Raw genomic sequence first — 19,225 nt, 5'->3', positions numbered from 1 at the left:
TGCGCAGAAAACCTGGCAGTGTAAGCTGGTCTTCTTCCAAGACAGGCTCTCAGACAAATTTCTCTTTACTCAAAGCTGGCACACTACTACACCTGTATTAGCCACGCAATAAAACACATGTCGGATGACACACATTGATTCAAAGTTATTTTTCTTTAGCATATTATTTTTTTTTCTTTATTTGTACCTTAAGAAGTGCTTTTGGTGACAAAGAGTGAGTAGCAATAATTTGGTCATAGGTTACTTCTGGGTTCCAGTCTCACATCTGGCTCGGAACAGATGTGTGACTTGGACATGTAACTGGTGTCACCCATTCTGAGCTTTAGTTTTCTCATCTGTAAACTGAGGATAGTATTTTCCTCACAGAGTGGCTGTCATTATTATGTCAGGCAACACAGAAAATGTACCTAATAATGTGTCATCTAGTAGTCCTTTACTTGGCATTATGTTGATAATGCTTTGTGATTAAAACCTAACTCTGTGTTGTTACATTTATTTGTCACCTGTTGTTATTTTATGCACAGTCTCTGTAACCTAAAAAGAGAAGTGTAATAGAAAATTAGTGACAGCAGTTCAACAAACACATATTGAGCACCCAGGTGAGATGTAAAGGTGAGATGCTTTTACAGCTGTGAATAAAGATATTTCCTTTCCAGGATCTTACACTCTAGGGAGTAAGGGCCTTATACTGTAGGGAGTCGTGTGTTAAGGCAAATATACTAATAAAATCACTGTAATGCGTCTATGCTCAGGAAACACTTCATGAAAAAAGGGAGCAGATAAGTGAGCCTTGAATAATATGCTAATGGTGATAGAAACAGGAAGGATTCCAATAAATAATAATAAGAACCAAGGATAAAGAGTAAGTAGAGATGTACAGGATGAGTTCCAGGAAGGATGACTAGAAAAAGTGACTGGAAAAGGTATGAATAACGAAGGGACTGGTAAGACATATGGCCAGGGGATATGATGGAGCTGCACTGTGGATGACCCTAAATTCCACACCAAGACCTTCGGATTTAATTTGTTGATAGCAGGCAGTCATTCAGGATTTAAAAAAAAAAAAGTAATAGCTTTGCTTTAGGAATAGTAAGCTAACACCTGAACATAGGATGGTTTGAGGGAGTGGAATGTGGCCAAAGACCAAAGAAAGGGACTAGTTAGAAAGCCGTTAGGATTGTTCCAGGTAAGAGGTCATGAGGAATCTTAAAGGTCTGTGTTGCCCATGAAGGTGCTAAAAGGAGTTGGATATTCAAGAGTTATTGAATCTTTAGTACTCGGCAAATAAAATCATTCATTTAAAGGATGAAAAAAGGGATAGCCTATTTTTTGCCTGTGGCATTTCTATTTAAACTAGGCTTCTTTTCTACAAATTGTACATTTCTCATGAAGTAGTTGTCTGCCAAAATAATAGAAACTTCATTCTTGGGCTGCTCTGTGTTTGTGTCTGCTGATGAGCATGCTGTATACGGTTTCATATATTGTGGGAGACCACCAGGAAATCGGATGTTATGCCCTTCTTTATTCCACTTTTATTTAAGGAGATGGAAAGGACAATTTTTTGGATTTATTTTGTTGTGAAGATCTCTTTAAATGCAAATGAAATGCTACATGAGCTGCTCATAGGTATGATTGTTATACCTATGTTATAAAGATTTTATCTTTCTAAAAATAATTGACATAAGACTGTCAAACTTGACTACAAAGGAAGTCCTAAAATGTCATACTTCATATACTGTTGGTTTAGAGATTAAAATGGATAATATTGACGTATTCTTCATATAGCTGTCTTAACCTACCACGGATAAGTCATAGTCTGACAAAAGAATATAAAAAAAGTGGGGGGGGGGGGAGGGAGAGGATTGACTATTGACTAATTCATCAGGAACTAGTCGTGCTACATGGACCTATCGCTTCCTTAAGACCAAAGCAGATTTTCAAACTAAGAGGTGGTTACTTTGAGTGGGTATATGTACTTCAGACTTAATATAAAGTATTAATTCAGTAGGTCAGTTTATGGAAACTTTCAGTATCTTTATTCTTTGTGACCCCTGTGGACTGGAACCCCTATTATCCTCTTCAACTGATGGACATAGTTTTATAGCACCTGAGAGATCTATTTGCCCATGACTGATATTTATCCTAACTGTAATACTAATATTAATTACTTGTTTAATTGGAGAGCCATTATCATGTCATAGAAAGATGGTTAGGCTAAGAGGCAGATCTTGAGTTGATATCAGGCACATTTACTAACTTTGTGTACTTGGGAAAGTCACTTAACAACCATGACTCTATTTATTTGTGCCAGCCCTACCTACAATTCACTGTAATTTGATTATCAAATAAGACAGAATATGTATTTTTTAAATTATAAAATCTATATATATAAAAGCCTAAGTGACCATTACAACCCGTCGACCCAACAACCTGTAGTCGCTCATTGCAGGAGCTGCCCCCTGGTGGTCAGTGGACTCCCACAGCCAACCTCCCGCTGTCCCTCCCCCTAGCCAGCCGGCCTTGATCTGCCCTGGTCGGGACTGGGCCTCCAATTGCTAGCCAGGCCGAGGGACCACACCCATGCACAAATTCGTGCACCAGACCTCTAGTATATCCTATATAATAAAAGAGAAACATGGTAATTAGCGTACATCCGCTACCCTTCCCATTGGCTAATCAGGGCGATATGCAAATTAACTGCCAGCCAAGATGGTGGCCGGCAGCCAGGCAGCTTGAAACTAACATGAGGCTTGCTTGCTTCAGTGACGGAGGACTCCACGTTCTCCGCCTGCCTTGCCGGCCTCTGAGACTGCAGTTTGAAACATAGTTACAAATATAGAAGCTAAACAAAACCCCAGAAACCTGCTTTCAGTGAGCCTGGATCTCAGAGCTGGAGTTGATACAGTGTTTTGATTATAGAACCCAAACAAACCAGATACCTGCTTTTAGCAGCGGAGGCCTCAGAGCTGGAGTCAGAGCTAAAGCTGGCCCAGAATAAAAAAAAGAAAAAAAGGAGCAGTTCGGAGCTTCAGTCACCCGCCAGCCTGAAAACAGCCTTCAGCCCCTCACCCAGGCTGGCCAGGAACCCCAGTGGGGACCCCCACCCTGAAGGGTGTGTGATCAGCTGCAAACAGACATCATCCCCTCACCCAGGTTGGCCAGGCACCCCAGTGGGGACCCCCACCCTGATCCAGGACACCCTTCAGGGCAAACCAGCTGGGCCCCACCCATGCACCAGGCCTCTATCCTATATAGTAAAAGGGTAATATGCCTGCCAGCACCAGGATCAGCGGAGCCACGAGGCCTCCTGGCACCAGGATCAGCATGACAGGGGCAGCGCCCAAACCCCCTGATCGGCCTGCGGCTCTGTGTGTGACAGGGGGCGGGGCCACAACCTCCCTATCCACCCTGCTCTGTTCGTGACAGGGGAAGGCGCCCCAACCCCCTGATCAGCCCTGCTCTGTGCCTGATAGGGGAGAGCTCCCCAACCCCCTGATTGGCCCTGCTCTGTGTGTGACAGGGGGCGGCGCCCCAGCCCCCTGATCGGCCCTGCTCTGTGCCTGATAGGGGGGAGCTCCCCAACACCCTGATCACCCTGCGGCTCTTTGTGTGACAGCTTGCGGCCCCCCAACCCCCTGATCGGACCTGCTCTGTGTGTGACAGGGGGCGGTGCCCCAACTCCCCTATTGGCCCTACTGTGTGAGTGACGGGGGAGCTCCCCAACCCGCTGATTGACCCTGCCTGTGCGTGACAGGGTACGGAGCCCCAACCCCCCTGATGGGCCCTGCTCTGTGTGTGATAGGGGGCAGCGCCCCAACCCCCTGATCCGCCCTGCTCTGTGCATGACAGGGGGTGGCGCCTCAACCTCCCCATCGACCCTGCCTTGAGTGTGACAGTGGCGGCGCCCCAACCCCCTGATCCACCCTGCTCTGTGTGTGACAGGGGGCGGTGCCCCAACTCCCCTATCGGCCCTGCTCTGTGCGTGACAGGGGGGAGCTCCCCAACCCCCTGATGGGCCCTGCTCTGTGAGTGACATAGGGGAGCTCCCCAAGCCCCTGATCAGCCCTGCTCTGTGTGTGACAGGGGGCAGCGCCCCAAACCCCTGATTGGCCCTGCTCTCTGCGTGACAGGGGGTGGCGCTGCAACCTCCCCATCGCCCCTGCCTTGAATGTGACAGGGGGCGGTGCCCCAACCCCCCAATTGGCCCTACCCTGAGCGTGACTGAGGGTGGCATCGCAACCTCCCAATCCACCCTGCTCTGTGCATGACAGGGTGCGGCACCCCAACTCCCCAATCGGCCCTGCTCTGAGCTGGACCAGGGGCTGCACCTAGGGATTGGGCCTGCCCTCTGACACCGGGGAGCAGGCCTAAGCCAGCAGGTCGTTATCTCCCGAGGGGTCCCAGACTGCGAGAGGGCGCAGGCCGGGCTGAGGAACCCTCCCTCCCCCCCGAGTGCACAAATTTTTGTGCACCAGGCCTCTAGTAATAATATAATTTGCTATTTTCTATTATCACTGTTATTATTATTAGGATTCTAAATCCTTAGTGTGAAAAGACTATTTTATCTAACCTAATATTTTTAGGAACATCAATTGTTATTTTTCATATATTAGATGATGCAGCTAAGTCAAAATAAATTTCCCAAGTTCCTTACTGAGTTAAGTGGTAGAATAAGAGGTCAAGACCCTGGTATCCTGCCTTTAGGTTCAGGGCAACTTTCTACACTGTTCTCAGAATAATGATAGTATTTCAGAAATCAGCACTCTCTTAATCTAGCTTTTCTAATGGGTTTTAAAAATACATGATCTAACTACACTGGAGAGAGAAGAGAGTGGAGAGGAAATAGATGAGGTGAGGCGAGGTGATGTACAGACGTAGAATGCTACCCACAAGTGGCTCAACTGCAGTTCAGTAACAGTCAGTGTCTGGACTTGTGCAACCATTTATAAAATGAAAATGTCAAGGATGTTGTGATAGAGCCATTTTGCGAGACTTGCCCATTTATTTCTTTATTCACAGTTAAATAAAGGTTTTATATTGTGTGAAATTTGAGGAAATTAAAAAAACCGCACATATCTTAAAATAGTTCTGGTTGTGGCGATTTTGTTCTAATTGTTTAGACTGTCCATAAGTTCTTAGTAAATGATTGTGTTTTCCGTAAGAGTTTTGAAGGCAGTTTGTTTTTCTAACACATTATTTAAACAGCTGCTGGCTGTTAACATGGATTTCATCATGTTTAGTGTTTCTGTTTTGAAAGTTTAAATGAGAGAAAGATATATTAGCTTAGAAGCAACTTCAACAGATTATTAGATAGACATATTGATTCAGTTAGTGTGTATAAAACCATTTCAAGTATCTGACATAGACAGGGAGAAATTGATGCTGGTAAGTAATAACTACCCGTAAGTGTCCTCTTGAATTCTCACACAACAGAAACCAAGCAAATAAAAGTCCACTTAAACATCACACCTGAAAGATCCCCTTCCCCCCATCCCACCCCCCCCCCACACACACACACACAATTTGGTAAGTAAAGAATGGTATTTCAGTTATCTTTTATTCAGTACTGTGAAACCAATATTTTATTAATTCCCTTTAAAAATTAAAAAATAAACTATTTTGGAAACTACACAAAAATAAATCACTAAATTGATAATAACTAATCTAGAAAGCCTTTTTTATATTCTATAAGATTAATCAATATTGCATCCTTTTAATATAACAAACAAATCATAATACTTTTGTATTATTCTCTTGGCTAGGAAATTTGAATAGTCTGTTTAAGGGTTAAAAGAATCAAGTCATACTAAAAATAAAATTTCAAGTTGTAGAAAGTTTAGTTTAGATATTAAAAATATTTTAATAATGATATTTTAGGATCTGGTTACTATGATATTTATAATACTTGACATTTAGAAATGATAAGGTTATCTATGAAAACCAAATGCTAAGGATGAGGCTAGAATTTATTCCTTTAGTTTGATCACTTAGAATTAATTGACTGTATTTTATCATGCATATAAAAATTACCTTTTCCTCCCAAATCATAGAAGTTAAGACTTTCATTATTTGATGACATCATTTGACAGACATTGCAAAATCTTTGCTGTAGCACATAGATAGATAACTTGGTGAAGGTATAGAGTAAAAGGAGTAAATGCCAAATTTCTAAGGAAAAATCGTTTTACTTTTAAGTACTGTTCAGGTCAATAAATTTATGATGTAACCAAATTATATATGTTATTGAAATATTTCCTGTACTCTTCTTATTCATGAATTGTGTTATGACCTTTACCTGCGTATATACTATCCTGTTAATATGGATTCCTTATTTAATGTAATCTTCAGCTTTTTGCCTTCAACCTTCTTAATCACAGCAAAGTATTACAGGAGCAGCAGGGGCTTTAAAAATCACCGAGCCAGCCGATATTTATTAAGCAAATTCAGTTTGGGTCTTTGTTGCTTATTGGTTGAGGTAGACGACTTTTACAAGTGTGAGGTCTATGACTGTATTCAACAACATTATATATTTTATTTTTCGTTTTATTTTAAAATGGTATACATTTGGGTTTTAAATTATTTTTCCAAGTATAATAATAATAAATACAATTTTCATTAAAATGTAAACTGAATTAGCCCTAGCTGGTTTGGCTCAGTGGGCAGAGCGTCGGCCTGCGGACCAAAGGGTCCAGGGTTTGATTCTGGTCAAGGACACATACCTCGGTTGCAGGCTCCTCCCCAGCCTGGGCCCTGGTCTGGGCTCCTGCAGGAGGCAACCAATCAATGTGTCTCTCTTACATATATGTTTCTCTCTGTCTTTCCCTCTCTTTTCCACTCTTTCTAAAAATCAATAGAAAAATATCCTTGGGTGAGGATTAAGAATGACAACAATAAAAGTAGACTGAATTAAAATAATTTGTTTTTAACAGCTTCACAAAATAACATTTTTTCACCATTTGGTTTCCACACTCTTAGCTCATTTTTTTACAGCGATGTATATCTGTTTGCCTGTTTAAATACCTTTATTGCGTTATCTCTTTATTTAATACCATAATAGTGAATTAAAGGCAAGTCTAGTGTAACTTTACCCATTCAGTATCATGTATCTCGAAACTATGATTATTGTGAATCCTTTGAGTCTGAGAACCCACTATGGCTACTGAGGAAACTTTTAAATTGAAAATAGTTTGATGTGAGAGTCACTCAAAACAAGAGCTTCTAAGTTTCTTTTTACTTCTCAGCATTGGTAATGCTCATTTGTAAATGGAAATAATTAAACTACGTGTTTCTATGGCATCTATATGCTATTTCTAATGTTTACGAATAGTATTTTGAAAGCATAAACAGAGGCGGGAGGAAACTTTAATTCATAAAAGTTTTTTCATTAAGAAGAAATTTTTTGTACCAATATGTATGTAAAACTTTTTATCCTGAAATATATTCAAAGCTTGTTCTATGAAAAATTGATCATAACATCTTTCTATTCACTATTATTCTTTCCACTTGTTCACAAACCTCTTAAATCTACTAAAAAATCAATATAACAATTACTTAACATTTTCTTGATTATAAATGCTGTAAAATTAATGATCCTTTGTTTTAAAAGAACTTTTGTTTCAAACTGTAAGCCATATCTCCTTTAAGTTAAGGGAAAAGATACCTATATTAACAATCTTTACTTTATTTTGAAAATATTTAAATATTGATATACTATGGATAACAAATTGATTATTTAATTAAAATCTTATTTTCTTTTCACTCTAATAATTTGTTGTTTTTATTAAGCTGTATAGCTTGATAGTACAAAATAACTGTAAATTCCCACAGATATACCTGAATTTTACATTTTTCATTTCATATTAAGGAAACAAACTTAAAAATAAATCTTAGGATGGAGATTTGTAATTTCACTCACACTAATAAGTTTTAATCTTTATAGACATTAGCCCAGTTATGAAAATGTCTTCCTTTTTTACCAAATTATAAAAGAAATACCATATAATGAAGAGTAAGAATTTAATTTCAAAGGTTTCATAGTTAATGTACTTAATGATTACATAATGACTAATTATTATAACAGGTTTATATATTATAGCTATAAAAATCATAATAAAACTCTTGTATGAATATATAAATTATAGTTTAGAGTATACTTAAGTTTACCAAGCACTTGAATCTAATCATTAGTTAAAATATAGGTTCTCTGCTTTAATCAGAAACATCTTAAGTATTAAAAATAAATTGTGCCAAAATTTCTTTTATATTCTTTGCATAGGGAACGTTTCTTTCTATTTCATTGTTAAAATTGAAAGACTACTTTAATTAATTCTTTTTTATCCTAGAATTTCAACCTAATTTTAGAGAGATGGGTTGAAATTTAATTAGGATGGGATTTTGTTTGTACATAGGCCACCATATCTATGCAAACTTTAATATATGAGATGCATATATAAAAATATGTTGCAGTCCTGCCCTGGCCAGTGTGCTCAGTGGTTTGAACGTCAGCCTGTCCACCAAAAAGTTGTGGGTCTGATTCCCTGTCTGGGCACATACCTAGGTGGAGGGTTCAGGGTGCTTAGAGGCAATTGATCAATGTTCTCCTCTCTCTCTCTCTCTCTCTCTCTCTCTCTCTCTCTCCCCCCCCTTCCTCACTCTCTAAAATCAATAGAAAATAATGTTTCAGTTTATTGATTTACGATATAATACAGCAATAGTGTGTACATTCATACTTGATAAATGTATAGTTTCTTAGAGTATAACATTGTTAAAGATGACTATAGCTTCCCATTTCCTCTATTTCAGTTCCAGCAAATATATACTTTTTTGAATATTCATTTCAAGTTTATTCTGTTGATAAAAAAAATCCTAAGTATAATATCCAATAATTTTTAAAATGACATTTTTACTTAGGTTTGATATTATATAATGGTGTTCATATTTTAGTATTTTCATTAGGGAAAATACGATAATTTAATGTAAGATCAAGTCATATATTTTCATTTTTTTTATCTGAGAGAGAAACAGAGATAGACAGACAGATATTGATTTGTTGTTCCACTTATTTATGCATTAATTGGTTGATTCTGTATGTGCCCTAACTGGAGCTCGAACCTACAACTTTGGTGTATCCAAATGATACTCTAATCAACTGAGTTATCTGGCCAGGGCCTCAAGTCATATTCTTAATAATTATATGTTGTTTTGAAATTTTAAAAAGCCCATAGTTTTAGATTCAAAAGCTATTCCTTAAGATATACATTTCTTCAGTTTGTGAACTGGAATGCTGATAGACTTTATACTCATTAAATACATCTTATCAGATGTTGACTAGTTCAGAAATATAAATGATGCCAATTCTGTGACATTTGTAATCTTTAATATATCACTTAAAATGAATTATGGGAAGTTTGTTCATAGGTTGGTATATGAAGTAAGGCTATATAAACTCATACTCTTCATTTGTTTTCTTCTGTTTTTTCTTTAAATGACAATTATGAGTAAAATATGGGATTACATATGGTAACCAAATAATGTTTTGCACTAATCAGAAAAAGGTATCATAGAAGAATTTATTGGAGTATGAAAAAACCTATTAAAGCAGGATATAGAATCCAGAAGCCATAATTGAAACCCTAAAAATTCAAAATTTACAATTAGCATACATGCTAAAATATACCCTTGAGTAAAAAGATGAGCCAAAATATTTTCAAGACATATCAAACAGAGCTAAGTTCTTAGTATATATAGCATTTAAATACAGTCAGATAAGGCTGACAACCTAGAAAAATGGGCCAAGAACTTTAATAGTTCTAAAAACAATGACACCAAAATTTAAACATAGGAAAAGTTGCACAACTCATAATAAAAAATGCAGATTAACTACTAGAGTAAAAATGCCAATGGTTATTTATCAGATTGCTAGATCCTATAGGTATTATACAATAATATCTATAACAGTAATTAATAAGCAATAATCTTACATTTCTATTGATAGAATGCAGATGAATAAATTGCATTTGTAACTAATAAATGTAGGTATTGAAAAAGAATAATGTAGGTTTCTGAGTACTAATATGGGGAATATTAAAAAGATATTGTTAAATGAAAAAAGCAAACTTAAAATGACGTGAATTATACATTCTGATTTTTTACGAAAGAGACTGTACATTCACACATGTATACATAATACTGAATCAGAAAATGAGGATAATGGTTGCATTTAGACTGGAACTAAAGGATGGGTAAAAAGGGACTTCATTTTTTATTCTTTATGTTTACATTTTCTTCCTATGTTCATGGTTTCTATAAACATATAAAACAAGTAAAAAGAAAGAAATTTTTAATCAAATTAAGTAAAACACCTAACTGAATACTGTCTGAAATACCTCCTATATGCCACAACTTTCTTGATTTTGTTGGGGATATTAAGGTGGATAAAATATTGTCCCTATTCTTCTGAAAAATCAGTAAAGTAGAACTAATTTGTAAATAGGGTAAAAGTCAACATAGTAGATTTTCTATTAGACATGGGCCGGAAAGGCTATATATATATATATATCCCTTTTAGACCTCAGTGTAGTTTTACATCCTATAAGTTAATTAATCTGCACAAAACCTCTTGGAATAGAACACTGTCCAGAGAAAAACAACAGCCAAGCCCATTTTTACTAGTATATTTACTCATTGAATGCTCATATCAGTACTAGGAAGTGAGTACCACTATCATCCCAGCTTAACAGAGGACGGAGAGAACTAAGTAACTTGCAAAAGTTGTCACTCCTTGAACTAAGTGACATTGCTAGTGTTCAAATCCAGGTTACAGGACCCAGAGTCTGAATAGCTCAACCATTCTGTTCAAACTTTATTCTGTAGTCTGAATTTATCTTGTCTTTGCAAACAAAAGACATAAGATTCAAAGGTTAAATAATTAATTCAAGATTACACTGCTATTAAAGGTCAAAGCCAGTGCTAGAGCCACGTTTTCCTGACTAAATCCAGTGATCTCCTGGGTGTGCCAGTCCACCTCTAGTTGTAGGGGAGTCCTGAGTAGAGAACAGGGGAGGAGCCATTTGATAGCACTACCCATCATCAGTACTAATGACAAATCACAGAATGTGTGGTTTCTCTAAGAAAATAATTACAGTGCAGAAAACTTCCTTTTTGTGAAAAGATTTCCTCTATTCAAGTAATACCAAATGATTTGTTTTGCTCAGTAACTTGGATATGATTTCTTAAGAAATGTTCAAGATTACTAGATAAATAACTGGTATTTATTTAAATCTTGCTTCTGCTCTGTGAAAAGACTCTGTCAGCATTCCAGAATGAGGGCCATGCTAACAAAATTCCAACTTTTCTGTGGGGTGATCCAAACCCAGCAAACAGAAGGCATTGCATTTCTTAACAGTCACAAGTGTGTACATGCAGGCGATGCCATTTCTGTCATTCATTGCTTTTCAGTGTGCACATTTTCAAGTTGGAACACTTTGATTTGCAGGCTAATGTGTTCCATGGAGAAATTTTTTCATATAGGAAAAAAAAAAGCAGAGTAGCTTAAGAGCATGTGAGGTCTGTGTACTCTACACCACATTTACACAGGTCTTAACTGAATGTATGTGTTTAGTCTGATTTTAGGGTATTGGCCTTGACAGTGTGCCTTCATATGTCTAAGACATTTGCTGGATTAATATCCTGAGTTGTTTCTCTTGCTCAGTTCACAAGCAGATTTACACAAGTACTCAGATGTGAAACACAGACCATGAAGATTGTGTGTGTGTGTGTGTGTGTGTGTGTGTGTGTGTGTGTGTGTGTGTGTGTAATGATTGTTAAATTAAGAAGAGGTATGTCTCAGTGGATTAAACAGTATCTAATCTTTTCCATTATCCTACCTCAGTCTCAGGAGCCTTAATGACATACTCAACAGCCAATATCAGAATTATTTAGAAACTTGCTTTAAAAGTATAAAACTTATTTCATTCATATGTGGAATCTAAAACTGAAAGCAACAAATAAACAAGAAAAACAAACAAATGAAAACTTATAGACACAAACAATAATATGGTGGTTCTAAGAGGAAAGAAGAATCAGGGATACAAAAGGGTAACGGGGTCAAATGTATGGTGACGGAAGAAGGTTAGACTTTGGGTGGTAGGCACAAAATGCGATGTACAGATTATGTATCAGAGAATTATATATTTGAAACCTATGTAATCTTATTAACCAGTGTCACCCCAATACACTTAAATTTTTTAAAAAGAGAAAGAAATGTGTGCAGAAATAAAGTGTCATTCTGGACTCTTAGAGCTTTCCTGAGCCATCTTCACTTTCATGCCAAAGCTTTATGAAAATATCATAGAGTACGGTGTGTGCTAACATTGCATTGGTGATGGATTGTATTCTACTTAATACAGCATTTCCAACCATGGTAATAGAATGGAAGTAGGTAGGAGAGAGAAGTAGGTGACAACACATAACATGTATCTAAAATATCTTCTTGCTTCTCTTTAAATTACAGCAAATTCAGTAAAGCTAGAAATGCAGAGTGATGAAGAATGTGACAGGAAACCCCTGAGCCGCGAAGACGAGATCAGGGGCCATGATGAGGGTAGCAGCCTAGAAGAACCCCTAATTGAGAGCAGCGAGGTGGCCGACAACAGGAAAGTCCAGGAGCTTCAAGGCGAGGGAGGAATCCGGCTTCCGAATGGTAAACTGAAATGTGACGTCTGTGGCATGGTTTGCATTGGGCCCAATGTGCTTATGGTACATAAAAGGAGTCACACTGGTAAGCAGCTGAAAGAATACCCTGATGACTGCCTGTGACATCTGATGTTGATATTACCTGACATCTATTCTCTTTCCTTTTTATTCAGGGGTGGCAATGGTGAAACTACCTTTTCAGAATTCCGCTAGTATTGGATTGCTGAAAAGCAGCAGAGAGTAGCCTGGGTCTTGACTTCCAGCCTTCAAATCTGAATAGCATATCAGAAAAGAAGTTTGGGATTCAGTTTCCACAGTTCTTAATATAGCAATAATATGATAAGGGTTCAAAAGGTAGAGGAGAATTTCATTGTGTAACTTAATCTTTTTGTATTTCTATACATTTTTGCCATACCCATGGGCAGGTAATACAGTTTGCTAGCAAAGAGTTGATACTCTAAAATGGTATTCATGCATTTATATAGGGGCAGATCATTTTCACATTATCTAATTAATTTCTTGGAATACAATTTCCAATCAATCTTTGCATACCATGGGTCACTATAGTAGGCAGATATTTATTTTCCCCAGTTTGAGGATTTTACCAACTTCATGTTATTTTTTTTACCATAAATCCTACAAGGAAATATGTAGGGTGAGTATAGTTAAGGGTGGTGGGTGTGGAGGTAGGAATCTGTAATTGTGAAATAGGATGAGGAAAAAGACCTTAGATTAATTTAATATATACTTTTAGAGTTTTGAGTATTGTGAAACACCAGCCAAATGAAAAGGCCTTATTGAAATTTCTTCAAATCTTTTGGCAAAAATACAACAACAACAAAAAACACAGAAATGTGATTGTGGCAGATAGTTGACTCTTAAGAAAAGTTTCCAATTCACATAAAAATTTACTTAAAGGTAATGATAGCTTTAACTATAAGGCAAACTAGTATTATTTAATAAAATACCAATAACTAATACAATCAGAACTTTAAATATGACAGTCTTCTAGAAGAGAGATAAATTATAATAAAAAAATTGATTTAAAATACTGATTTGTAAATCACTTGTAGGTGCTTAAAACATGATAGATACAAGGTACATTGAAGTTTTTAGTCTAAACCTCTCATTTACACAGGAAGAAACTGAAGCCCAAAACAGTTGTGACTTATCCATTATCCCTCATGTAGTTAACGGCATTATGAGGCCAGAGCCAAGGTTTCGTGATGCCCAGAGTGGTTTTGTTCAAATATACAATGCTTGGTATATCAGGATGCCTACATTTTATGTTAAAGTACTACTATAATATGTCTGATATTTTTTAATTATAGTGAGAATTTAAAATGTTAAAATCAGTGTTAGGTTAATATCATCAACTTTATAAGGATTTAAGATTGTTCCAAACATACAGACAGTAACATTTTTACATTATGTTTTGTTTTGAATTTTCCTTCAAATATCATTATATTTTAAATATTTATCTTTAAAATTTTATAGTAATATTTATATTATTAGGGCACATGTTTTTTTTCCCTTTAATTAAAAAAAATCTCATGGAAAAATTAAAAGATCAAGCTTGGATTCCATATTTGATAAGATAAAAAAGGGAAAGTCTATAAAATAATGGGTCCACTTACCTTCTATGCTCATGAAATAATTCTAACTGCAGTTCTAAAAGACGAGTTGCACAAAGTTATAATGGATTCATTATCTCAGATTGATCATGTTTAAGAACATGACACTCATTCAAATTTCTAGCAATATAGAAACAAAACAAAACCCCACATAAGGAATTTTCAGTTAAATTGCCTATAGTGTTCATTTTAAGACTGAAAAGGATACTAAAATCATTTTTTTGGAAAGTTTTAATAAATCTTTTATGGTCTGAGTTAAAATTCGCAGAATATGCTCTCTTGAAAATGTAGGTTAATCAATGTTTCACTTCTGCAGTGATTTTCATGATGATTGTTGGGTTTGTTAACAGTAATAATTACATACCTATTCTGTCCATTTGATATTTACTGCTGTAGTAGAGTTATTTTGATTCTGAAATCTTCTAATTGACTTGGATAATGTTTCTAAATAGTTATGTAGATTTCCACAAGTCCTAGAAATAGGAGATTCACTCAGCTAGAAAAGGCAAGGAGAATGGACTAAATAAACCGTTTAAAGTACTCTGCAATTGTATGAACTTTCACTGTTAATGAATGTTTATCAGAGTACTGTAAAACTTCTTACACTTTCCTGAGACAGGGAAGGTTTTGTTAAAGTAATAGTCATTCATGGAGGAGCCTGGGATACCTGCCCCATTGTTGACCTTGAAATTATGATATATTTGTAAAATAGTTCTTTTTGTTTGTATTTCTGCTGACCCGGTTTATGCATCCGAGTGGGTCATGACATTTTCTATTCCATTTTAGTACTAGAATAGAATGTCTACTTGAATGTCTTTAATTTAAAGTTGATTGAAAAAAATGCAGTCAAAATCTAGCAATTCACCAAAGGTTTTCCCCTTGATACCACAAACAACTATATTCATTTTAGAACGTCTACCTCTTACCAATAATTTGGCGCTAGTGTAACATGTACTGCCTTAAATCTTTATACAGCTTTTGGGAAACATATGTTTCTGTGTTTTAGCTTATAAAACATCTAATACAAAATTGATAGTGAAAAAAGATACAACCACCCAACTCAGTAAATGACATGGAGCACCAGATCAAATTCACTTCTTTCTCTTTCATGCTCTATTAAAGTGCCAATTCCAATATCTTATTAATGGGTTGGTGTTATTTCTTTGGCATTTCTACTGTAGTAGGTAATCAGGTAATATTGTCATCGGATACACCAGGCACTCTTCATTGGGAATATAAGGAGAAGAAAAGAAGTAGGGGCAGTAAATAAATTCATGCATAAACATGTTCTCATGTAAGCATTATAAATACAGAATATCTTTCATCTTGCCCCTCTTTGCGGGAAAGTGCTCTCATCTTTGTACCTTCAAGTTTTCCGCACAATATTTTGTGCATTGCAGCTTCGTGGAGCCCTTCTCCTGCTCTAAGGCCCTGTCTCCAGGTGCTGATTTTTCATATTCATGGGTTATTGTGCCATACAACACAGGAACACCCTCTGTCTTTGATGCACCAAAGCAAATCGATGCATGTACACTTGCAGTTTAATTGAATATTTAAACAGAGAACTAGAAATATATTTATGAAAGTACCTAAAATATTGAAATATAATCTATTCCATAAGAATGATAACTTCATCCAGTGAATAACTAAATATGGTCCTTGAATAGATCAGTAGATTAAAAACAAAAACAAAACATAATGAGAATGGACCCAGAATGGATCCCGAGTTGTTCATCCAGACTTTTGTAACCACATGCAGGATGATTAGTATCCGATAATTAAAAAGAAAATCAAGATAATTCATGTAAAACAGATCTGTATTCCTCAAAGGTTCATGTGATTGAAATCAGTGTGCATTATTGACATTGCCTCTTCCCTCTTATCCCAAATGGGAGCATGACTACTCACTTTCATGATGCCTCTTTCTTCACTTCTCATGGCTGTGGGAGCATAGCAAACACCTCCACACTAAGCCTTACGCACTCAGCAATATGGCGGTATTTCCCGATATGCCTAGGTCGCTTTTTGTTTCTCCTACTCCTTTAAGGCTGGTGTGGCTCAGTTGGTTGGGCACTGTCCCGTTAACCAAAGTTTCTGGTTCAATTCCCAGTCAGGGTGCCTGCCTGGGTTGCAGACTAGATCCCTAGTAGGGATTGTGCCGGAGGCAACCAATGGATGTTTTGCTCTCATATCAGTATTTCTCTCTCTCTCTTCTTCTCCCTCTCCCCACCTCTCTCTCTAAAAATAAATTTTAAAATCTTAAAAAAAAAAACAAAACTAAATAACCCTGCTTTAAGACCCGTGAACTCAATTAGATGAATTTAAAAATTATTTTGAAAACAGTTACCATATTATTTTTAGTTTTTCAATAAGCATGATAGTAAATGATCAATTTAAATCTCTAAAATCAGGATTTAAAAATACTTCAATTGTAGGTGGCTTTAAGAAAAATTTAATTAACATGCTCGTGGAGTGTTGTCCAAAGGCAAACATGATTTCTGATGTTTTTGTTCACCACCCTAATTTAATTAATTTTAAAGTTATCGCATACTGATTTGTTACTTGCTTGGGAAATTCTACATAGACAGCTTTCAAATGTAAAAATGAAATATTTGGAGTAAAAAATATGATTTAAAATAATTTGCTATTTTCCTACTGTCTGAAAAGTTAACTTCATGAAGCAAGTGCCTCCTTCTACCTTTTTATTATGATTCCATGGTAGGGGTGGGTAATAGAAAACCCTGGTTTTAAAAAATTGTAGAATGCCATTCAATTGAAAAAAGTATCAAGGAATCAAGTTAAGTTTATATGTGTGTGTGCAAGTGTGTGCATGTGTGTGTGTAAAATAAACAAGTATTACCAAATTAGATTTAAATTGTTGACTATTTTTTAAGACTGCATATGAGAGGTTTTAGGTCAAGTATTTCTCTTTTAAACTCTATTTAGTGTTGATTGAATTTGTTAGTTTTAGCAAATGAATAAAAAAGGTAACTAAAATTAAATATAAGGCAACTTTAGCTTTTTTAACCTAATGCAGCAGTATAGGACATTTTGTAAACATAGCTCATCAGATCTCCAGAATTCTTAAGAAAAAACCTTAACCCTTGCTACACACAGCCACAGATTACACATTTTTGGTATACATTTTATTAAATTTCAAAATGAGCAGGTACTATGAATTCAAGATAGACTTGATCTATCAATTTCTCGGTATCTTTAGCATTTATATAAAATCTGTATGATAGAATGTTCAGTGGCAGCTGCTAGAAAGGGCCAGTTTATTTTTTATGCTTTCTAGATGATTTAAATTAAAAGAATCACAATTTGCATTATGTTAAAGGCATCCCCAAATGTTGAGGTTTTATTATTATGAATGTTTCAGTTAAAGTTATGAAACATGATGATTCAGTTCAAAAAATTTTTTAACTATTAAAATTTTAATCATTATCTAACTTCAACCACAGAAATGGCCCAGTTTATCCAAAAGGAGTTTTTTTTTAATTTTATTCTAAACTTTGAGCTTTAATATGATGTAGTTATACTTTTATGTATTAATGTGTATGTTTTATGTATATCTTTAGAAAATAGACAAGCTTAAAATAATGGTATTAAAATAACATTTTCTTCATGGTTTAATTAATGATACGAGTTTGATCCACTTGCCCCTTTTACTTCATCAACTTTATGTCTTTATGTTTGATGACATTGATGACAGCCAGTTGATGGTAACAGACTGAACTGATAATTACGGCTTAAATGGTCTTATAGCAATATCAGTAATAGAATAAAAGACTCCTATCAAACAAATGATTTTCATAATAGAAAGAGAATAGATAAGAAATGTCTGAATGAATAATTTTCTTGGACTTGCTCTCATTATGTGAGGAAGTTTTGCCAAAGCTTTTACTGTTAGTGAGTAGGAGAATTGAGAGACCTGAGCTATCTTTGGAGATTTTGTGGTAATGAGCTTCGTAACCTGGTTCATTCACTGCAAGTCTCTTGTCCCCCGTTAAGAAAATGATCAGCTAAAGGAGAGAGTAGACTAAAGATGGCTTGCAATTCAAAACTGATGTGATTTTTAAAGAAAGCGTGGTACAGTAAAGAGAGCAAGATATAGTCACACTGACCGAGATTCAGTTATCAGCTGGAGTACTTATTAGCTCTGTGACTCTCATCAGATACTTTGATTCTTGCACTTTAGTTTCTTCATTTGTAAATTTTAAAATGCCTGGTTATGTCCTTATGAGGACTGACATAGTCTATGTAAAACGACCAGTAACATCAATAAAGTGATGACACCTAGTTGTTCAACCAGTTGTCAATCCCATGACTGTTATTCTTTTGAGTCAATGACAGAAATCCTGTAAAGGTTATATGAAGGGGGACACTTGACCTAAAGTTTGAGACTTTAGGGAGGTAAGAGTTTAGAAGGCTCAGAAGGGAGATGAATATTCTCTGCATGGGGACTGGCTCTAGCTAACAGTATATGGCGAATTAGTCACTTGCACATAACCTGCCTGACCTTTCTCTTCTCTTTTCCTTCCCGCAGGTGAACGGCCCTTCCACTGTAACCAGTGTGGAGCTTCTTTTACTCAGAAGGGCAATCTTCTGAGACACATAAAGCTACACTCTGGAGAGAAGCCCTTCAAATGTCCTTTCTGTAGCTATGCGTGTAGAAGAAGGGACGCCCTCACAGGACACCTCAGGACCCACTCTGGTAAGTGTCAGCAGCTCTTTGAGAAGAAAGCAAAAACAGACTTCAGGAGAGGGCCATAAATAATGCAGAGTAACTTACAGCTTTGGTCCATAGCTAGCAATGACCCAGACAGTATTGTTATTAGTGTGCATTGAATAACTGATAAATCTTGCCCTTCTTATAGAATTGACTAAAAGGAGCA

At 36.2% G+C, this 19,225-nt stretch overlaps 1 protein-coding gene across 13 annotated transcripts in view; it reads left to right on the top strand.

Annotated features, from left to right (window-relative positions):
• The window catches only part of IKZF2 (IKAROS family zinc finger 2), a 149,898-nt gene that overhangs the window by 86,468 nt on the left and 44,205 nt on the right, over positions 1-19,225 (top strand). For 10 of the 13 annotated variants that reach the window (XM_036320767.1, XM_036320756.1, XM_036320765.1 and 7 more), the window contains 2 exons: positions 12,512-12,778; positions 18,877-19,044. In XM_036320767.1, coding sequence (XP_036176660.1) covers positions 12,512-12,778; positions 18,877-19,044 — 435 coding nt within the window. The remainder of the gene's footprint in view (positions 1-12,511; positions 12,779-18,876; positions 19,045-19,225) is intronic. The other 3 variants (XM_036320763.1, XM_036320762.1, XM_036320766.1) reach the window with 2 other exon arrangements.

The sequence above is a fragment of the Myotis myotis genome, unplaced genomic scaffold (genome assembly GCF_014108235.1).
Source record: "Myotis myotis isolate mMyoMyo1 unplaced genomic scaffold, mMyoMyo1.p scaffold_m19_p_8, whole genome shotgun sequence".
NCBI lineage: Eukaryota > Metazoa > Chordata > Mammalia > Chiroptera > Vespertilionidae > Myotis > Myotis myotis.
Note: the sequence above shows the minus strand (reverse complement) of the source record. Positions and strands in the feature narration are given on the sequence as shown.